This window comes from Tribolium madens, unplaced genomic scaffold (genome assembly GCF_015345945.1).
Source record: "Tribolium madens isolate multiple individuals breed KSU strain unplaced genomic scaffold, Tmad_KSU_1.1 Scaffold_96;HRSCAF=242;Tcas5.2_LG5, whole genome shotgun sequence".
In the NCBI taxonomy this organism is placed as follows: Eukaryota; Metazoa; Arthropoda; class Insecta; order Coleoptera; family Tenebrionidae; genus Tribolium; species Tribolium madens.
Genome location: NW_025401068.1, coordinates 3,539,060 through 3,547,072, shown reverse-complemented (window position 1 = coordinate 3,547,072; position 8,013 = coordinate 3,539,060). Strand labels below are relative to the sequence as shown.

Genomic DNA, 8,013 nt, shown 5'->3' with positions numbered 1-8,013 from the left:
TCAGAATTTTTCATTGAGATTTCTTGAACAAGTTCAAAAACAAGGGACAAAACTCATAATTTATGTAACTTAAGAATGATCTACAATGTTTTCAACGCTAAAGTAGTGGTGTCAGTGTGAGGTATTAAATTCAACGAAAATAAACACAAAGACCTTAAATTCTTAATGACAAAAAAATAATAAAATGTAATAGGTGTATAAACATTTCATGACAGAATTCAAAAACACCATCAGAAATAAAGAAAATGAGTACAAGTTGATAATAAAAATTACACGTATGATAAACTAATAAAAAAGTTACCATAAATTAAGAAACAAAATTAATGCTTATATTTTATTTTCATTAAATAAACTGTTTTTTTCTATTTCGATGTCACAATGAGCATTTTGTATAACTAAGAACAGTTGCTTAGAATGCAATTTAAGATATTTACGAGTAGCGCATACGTCAAATGTCAAAAATTTTAACTGTCAAATATAATAATAAATTAAATTTAAAAAGCGCTCGATAGAAAAAATAGTTTAAAAAACTCATTCTCATTTGTAACACAATTAGAGTGTTTGAAATACTGGTTTTTAATATACTAGTATACATCTTATAATAAGGGTGTAAATATGGCGTCAAAGCGATCCATGAAAGTTTGATTGTGAACGAACCATCGTATTGAAAGTTAATAATTTGACATTTGACACCTCGCCGAGCGTATTAAAAGTTGTGGTACGTTCACAACACATTCATAGTCACTGCCAACTAAGACCCCAAATTTTAAAAAACACCCACTATTTTAGAAATAAATGAACCTCAAAGATTTTTTAAAAGTTTTTTGGAGATAATTATTAGTAAATTCTGTTTAACAAACATAATTGTTTTCCCACGTATTAGCCTTCATAAGTCCATGGAGGAATAAGTAATAAGTTCAGCAGTTTGAAACAAACATAAGTTTACAGCCATAGCTGTAACTTTAGGCTCCAATCCAATATCAAGGAAAGACAAAAAAATATTATCTTAAAATATGTATACTTCATGAATCACTAAATTTTTAACATCGCTCTTACTGTTTTTTTATACTAATGGTAATTCTCTAAAACCAAATTTATTGTCTTTGTCAAAAGCAGAGTAAAGTTTAGTCAAAACTATAATGAAAATTGCGACTAATATGTTACGTTCAACTAAGTGTGTCTAATGTCAATTTTGCTTCATTTTGAAAAAAAAAACCTGGTTTTAGTTCAGTTTCACGCAAGAATGTTGGTCGCAAATTACTTACGACATATTCTTCACAACAGAATAAAACGCTAAGTCGACAGTCACGAGTCTTTCTGGATAAGTTTGGAAATTACTTTACACTTTTTTCGAGAAAGTTTGACTCGGGTCATCCCGTATACACAATGCGTTTTTATGAAAGCAAGTAACGCTCGATTTTAAGGTGTATTTAATGGGAAACAAAGTAGAACATGACACAATACGCAAGATTTTCCATGGTAAAAACCAAATAATAAAAAACTCCGTGCAGAAAGACGTTGACTTGACTCGAGAACCAGATTTTACGAGTATAATACAATTTGCGACAGCCTACACTTACTAGGTAGCTATTTTCCTAGTTTGAGTTAGTTTTAGTATAACAATTACTTATGAAAGTAATTACTTCTTGGAAGCAATTTCCAGTTATTTACTCCTTTTAGATGTATGATCTACGATGCTACATTAATTCCGACTTGAAAGTCCTAACGGTTTAATGTTAGAAAGGTTCGCAAGTACCCATAAAGGCGATCCGTGTTCCATAAAAAGCTGTCCCACCCGATTACAATAATTATTTGTCAATTTCAGAGACGCGGAGGGAATTAACACGCCAGTTGCTAAACACCAAAACAAAGAAGCGTTTTCATGGAAAAAGTAAACGTCGCGAGCGTTGACTTTCGGCTACACTAATAACCGAAAAAAAATTTTTTCGCTCGAGAGGAAGAGGATGCTGTTGTGGCACGATAAAGGATAATAACGTAAAGCAAACTTCCATCTTTCGTTATGGGTACCTAGTCAAGACTTACGTGCACAACACCCGGCGAACACGTATAGTTCAAGGGCAGTCATCTCTTCTCCGCCGAGTTGTGGAGAAATGGCTTTAGCGGTCACTTTATAAAATCGTACCAGTGGCGGCAACGCTATAGCTTGCATCCGGCATCTCAAGACCAAACAACCACTGATACGCCATTTTTCGCGTGTGAAAACGGCGATAACACCACGATGTAACCCAATAACACTCTTATTCATTCATTAACACCAACTAAAACATCACTTTTCTTTTTTAAATCATTGAAAACTGGAGAAAGCTATGATTGTTGCAAAATTAAAACCTCTGTTTCTGAAAAGAAGTTTTGCATCAAAATCGACATTTTGAGTCGAAGCTGGGTCACGAGGAGTTAGAGACAAGCATTTAGAAATTACTTTTTGGTAATTCGTAACTACAAAAAATTGGATGAAAAGCAACTTTTCATTAAAAATGTCGGATATGTTTTTGGTTGATAAAACTGATCCAGCGAGAATGTTGTGTTGAAAAAACGTCAACTTTTATGCAATTATCCTTCAATCCTGATCTTTGAAAACACCTCCGGTCGAGTTTAATAAGCGGAGATTGTCAGAAGTAGTTTTCAATAAAGTTATTTACGAAGTTAATGTAAGTTGGTTGAAAAACGCATTCAGGCTATTCAGTAACGCTGACTTGTAAATTCCTGGACTGGATCCACCTGAGATGTGGCTCAAAACAACTTAAAACATTCTTGCTTGGATATTGTTTTACGCGATATGAAACTGAATGAAGCAGAGTAAGTCGTTAAGTTAATTTAAATTTGTCAGGGGAATGAAAATTACCCATGAACATTTTAATTATAATTGCAAAAACGGTGAGAAATGACATGAAAATTACGCTTTTATTCCATCAAGTGCAGAAAAACTGATTTTATTGCAAATCTAATACTTACATTTGTGTAAAAATACAGCTTCCGACGATTAGATATGATTATCGTGACATTTCAAATAAATGTTGCTCTTCTCATGGATAAAATTACACTCGTTGGCAACTTTTCTAGCACCTGCAGTGACTTTTAAACGTAGAAAGTTCAAGTTTTGCAAATATTGTTTGGCAAATTTTAAACGCATTTCTTTAAAACCAAGGCCAAGGACAGATATTAATGAAAGTTGTCAAAATCAGTAATCACACGTGGAAAATTACGTTAATCCAATACCCCAGTTTATATTTTTCACATGTATGATATTTTGCTTGCATTCCATGTCTGTTCATGCCAGTTATCACCTCACGTTCCATAATATTTGTCTACATGTCGCTGATAATTTTTAAATGAGTCTCTAAGAAGGTGTGAAAAATTGGACATTAGCTTTGTTTTCGATTTTTATGATTCATGAACTCGTTAAATCAACGAAAATGCGGTTTGAAAACGTTTATTTAGATGGATTTTTAGTGAAAACGAAGGAAGTACACAAATAATTGTGAATGTCATTTGAGATAAATACAGCTATTTATTGAAATGTTATTAGTTTAATTTTAAGTGGTTTTTAATGTGTTGCTGCTTGTGGTAAATCAATTTTGAAGGAAGTGCCACATTTGTAATCTGCATTTTTACTTACCATTCCCAAGGGTTTGCGACTTGGATAATGTTGCACCAAAAATAAAAGTTCCTAATTTGAGATTATTGAGATATGTAGTAGTTTGTTTAATTTTTCTGCTTCATTTTTTATTTGTTTGGAATATTTATAGAAATTAAAAAAGAATTACCGAACTCCTGGGAGTAAATTGATCTAAATTGCTCGTTAATTACAGTTTTGGATTTTTCCTGAGCCTGAATTAAATACAATAAAATCAAATTTAAATCTAAAAATATGAATGACGCTACAATATAAAAAAAACAACTTTTGTAAAGTTCATAACAATGGAAATAGATTGTCTGGAGAAGAACAATGAATACAAAATCATACATTCCTGAAACCGGTGCGAAGACGCGAAAACAGGCGAGGAGAACCATGGGAACAAAAACCCAAGATTGAAAAAAATAATTTGGAAATGTGATAAATTTCGCATTTTTTAAAATCAAGTTGTTGGTGTGATTTTGGCGGGAAACTGGTCGGTTAAATGCGAGCGCAAACAAAGAACCATTTGTTAAATTAAGCGATAATTTTCTTCGGATGATGACACCAAATTTTTGGATGAGTGTGGATCTAGTCATGATTAAAATAAAACATGCACCAAACCCTCACCCATCAAAAACTTAAGGATAACTACCGCTTTGTCTTTCTTCGTTTTTCCCGCGTTTCTTACCATTTTCCACGACGATGGTAGATAAATCTTGTTATCACCTGGTATTACACATTCACTGATAAACTGAAATTCGTTTAAAACAAAAAAATCGGTATAAATCACAGCAACCTAACTTGTTTGAAAGTCGACTTGTAAATGGGTTCCGATTTATTTTTCAAAAATTCTACGGTTGGTGCCGACGAAGTGGGAGATAATGATAGGTGTCTTGACCAATGGTAGACGCCAATGACGTGGAGAGGGGATTAGCGCGTTCTCTGGGTTAGCGTTGGGACGTAAGTCGGGGATAGCGTCATCGATAACTCACGCTATAGCGTGTAATATGTTGCTGTGGTAGTTTTTTCAGGAATTGTAAAAATAATTAACTCAGTTTTTGACTCGTACTGCACTGAGTAAGCGAATGAGTAAACAAAGTGTAAAATATGTGAAATTCTGGTGAATAAAATGCGATTCTTTCGATTGTAGGAGCTTTCTCGCGAAACGCGACCGATGTGGAATCGCACCAGAAAATAATTTTTGTTCCTGCTTCAGAAAATTTAAATAACGCTCAGAACTGATAAATTTGACTAATTATAACAGTTTTTATACCACATGTTCCAACCAAAAACTATTGTTAAAATTTATAAAAATTTATTTACCCAAAATTATTTTTAAATATACAAGTTGTCTCACAAATAAGTTACAACAATATAAACTTTTATTTTTTTAATATGTTGTCAAAAAAAATTGATACGATTCTTGTTTTATAGTTGGAAACATTTTTCAGTAAATGCATTTTTGGCAATCTTATAACAAAAAAATATTTGTATATTTTAAATAATGATGATTCATCTTGTATACAAAATGATTAAAAGAGAAAACAAGAAACAAATTAGAAAACATGAGAGAAAATATTTTTTTAATTTTGGATTATTTTTGTGGTTATTTTTGTTCAGTGAATAAAAAAATCCAAAATACAGGAAACAATTACCAGTTAATTATTACTATTTGAAATTATAACATATGAGTGATGATCGAAAAAATTAGCCTCTAAATAAAAAGGAATTTCTTAATTTTTCTAGTTTTATGCGATTTAAACATTCAACAAGTAGAAAAGTAAACATATTTAATAAAACAAAAAATTACAAATATTGAATTCAAAAATAACAATTTTTAATTCTAAAATCGGATTTTTCGACATCTCGTAGAACAGAACATCTGACTGAATAACCAAAAGCGAAAGGGATTTTAGTTGACAAATTCTCTGTTGGCAACAATGACTTGATAGTTTGTTTCTTAGTAACGCTAACACGGCAAAATCAAATTTCAATTTTTTGAGAGCTGTTTTCGCTCAAATGGAGTTAATTGGAGAATTAATAAAAATGTCGATTAGATGGCCCTTTTCGAGCACTAGAAACTTTATCAATCAGATTTGATTTCTGTTACTCCTGCAACCGGAAAAAAATAAAAACTAATTTCGTATATTAATTTCCTATATCCAAATCTGCCTGGGACACTCGGTATATTTTTTTGAAATTAAAAATATATTTTTATTCTATGCATCTTTTGAAGTTTTTTTATTTTACCGAAAAAAAAAAATCGTCTATGATTTTGAAATTAATTAAATTGACTATTATGAAAACCATCCAAACAAAAGATATGAAAATTGACAAGTCTCATATTTTCTGTCTTTGGATTACTCAATGTTGCCAACTTAATTTCAAAGTTGTCTCCACTTTAATTAGAAATTTAATTAAATTAAACGTAACATAGCAACAGTTATCTAACTTTAAGACTAATAATGCGCTTGTACGGTTATTAATAAATTTAGTCATATTATTTACTTAATTTTTTCGTTGGTGACGTGACCGGAATTGTGGTGATAAACTGATAATCGTTGTTTCCGGACGGTCGCTTCGGTAGCGAAATGGCGTCGATCGCTGTACCATGGTAGGCAAACAAAAGCTGCCTCAAAACTCCGCAGTCCCTAAATGTAATGGTGAATTCGGCATCATATCCTATTCCGAGTTGTAATAAAATCCAATTAAAAGTGTAGGTAAATGTGAAAATCCCTCTGGATTTGTTATTTTAGTGCAAAGTGATTGAAAATCTTGTCAATTTCCCAAGCTTTCGACATAACCTAATTGTATTGACATTTGTGTGAAATTTGTTTTCAAACATCATCTGCGGAAAATCTCTTGTTGTGTTTTAAATAAAGCAAATTACTAAACTCGAAATCCCTTTGAATGTTTGAGGTAAGGACTAATTGTAAAAAAATATTTCACACACACCCATCCCCTCCATAGTGACGTCACTAGTCAATTTTGTTGCATGTTGACCTAAACATACAGCTTAAAAGATAAGTTTTTGTCGAAGAATGTGTGCAAGATTTGTTTATTTAATTGTTTAAATTCGTCGCTAATATAAAAACAGAGTCTCCTTTGTTCTAGAAGTTGTCAAACTGTTCGATTAATGCATGAGCGATTGTGAGTAAGTACGCTTTCAGGAAGCTGTTGCTCCTTGAATAAGTCACTTCGTTGAAAATGTCGAGCCCCAACGAGTACCACATGAGGGAAGTGGGTTAGTATCCCAGTTTGCAAAGTGTAGGGAAACACTCAATGTCCCATAGTCTTTACAGACTCCAGATTCCAATCTACCAGCAGCGCCGAAGAGGAGGCGGAAACAGGCTCAGATGAGGAGCAGCCCATTATGTTTCACTACCACCAAGTGGAGAAATCCGCCATAAAACGCCGAGGACACTTACCCAAAGACGCTGTCAAAATCCTGAAAAACTGGCTCTATGAACACAGATTTAATGCTTATCCAACTGAAGTGGAGAAAAATATACTCTCCCAGGAGACTAATTTGACAGTCCTTCAAATCAGTAATTGGTTCATTAATGCGCGTAGACGATATTTGCCTGAAATGATGAGAAGGGAGGGTTACGACTCAATGCACTACACTATCACAAGGCGCAGGAGAGTCAGACGTGGAGTGAATGGGGAGGTTTATCACAAGGGGAGCAAGCAGATGAGAATTGATGGGGGCAGTGAAGACAGTCAGTCAGATTATGAAGAAAATACAAACGGCTACTGTGAGGAGGTCGCGAGTGAAAGGAAATTTAATCCCTGGCAAGCAGATATTCATTATGGACTTACTGTAAATCCTGCTGATAGAGGGTAAGAACTTTTCTTATTATTCTGAAAGTGTGACATATGACAGCTGTCAAATGTCAATTGCTTGTCATTATTGTCATTTCACAAAATTCATCATTCAAATTCTTTCAATTTTCATTTATTTCCATTCAAGTTTTTCCTGCTGGGAAAGTATCACAGAAGCAATTTTTACGTATTACTTTAATTGTAATAAAAATGTTGGAAAATTTTGCAATCAAACTTTTTCAGGTTTTAAAGCTAGGTAGTATGGATGAATTTATTTGAAATAGATAAATTGGTTTGAAAACATATTTCTTATAATTCTAAAAACTGGGTTATCCAATTCTTGCTTTGTGTGTGCTCATGCACCCATTAAAATGTGTTTTATTACAATGGAAATTTCCATGTTTTAATTTTTTTATCATTCTGCATTATTACGTTTTTGAGAGATTATTTAATATTTGTGAAAAACAATTCATTATTTAATTATCAGTAATAATTCTTTCCATATTTCTTCTATTTCAAATTTTTTTTATAGAGTTGATGGCGTATTATTG

General features: G+C 32.6%; 1 protein-coding gene across 8 annotated transcripts in view; it reads left to right on the top strand.

Annotated features, from left to right (window-relative positions):
- Positions 1 to 6,210: 6,210 nt before the first annotated feature.
- Positions 6,211 to 8,013, top strand: part of LOC123013129 — a 3,163-nt gene continuing 1,360 nt past the window's right edge. The window contains exons 1-3 of one of the 8 annotated variants that reach the window (XM_044411492.1): positions 6,211 to 6,556; positions 6,755 to 6,881; positions 6,940 to 7,480. In XM_044411492.1, coding sequence (XP_044267427.1) covers positions 6,845 to 6,881; positions 6,940 to 7,480 — 578 coding nt within the window. In that variant the 5' untranslated portion in view covers positions 6,211 to 6,556; positions 6,755 to 6,844. Of the gene's footprint in view, positions 6,557 to 6,607; positions 6,882 to 6,930; positions 7,481 to 8,013 lie in introns of all 8 variants that reach the window. The other 7 variants (XM_044411490.1, XM_044411491.1, XM_044411487.1 and 4 more) reach the window with 7 other exon arrangements.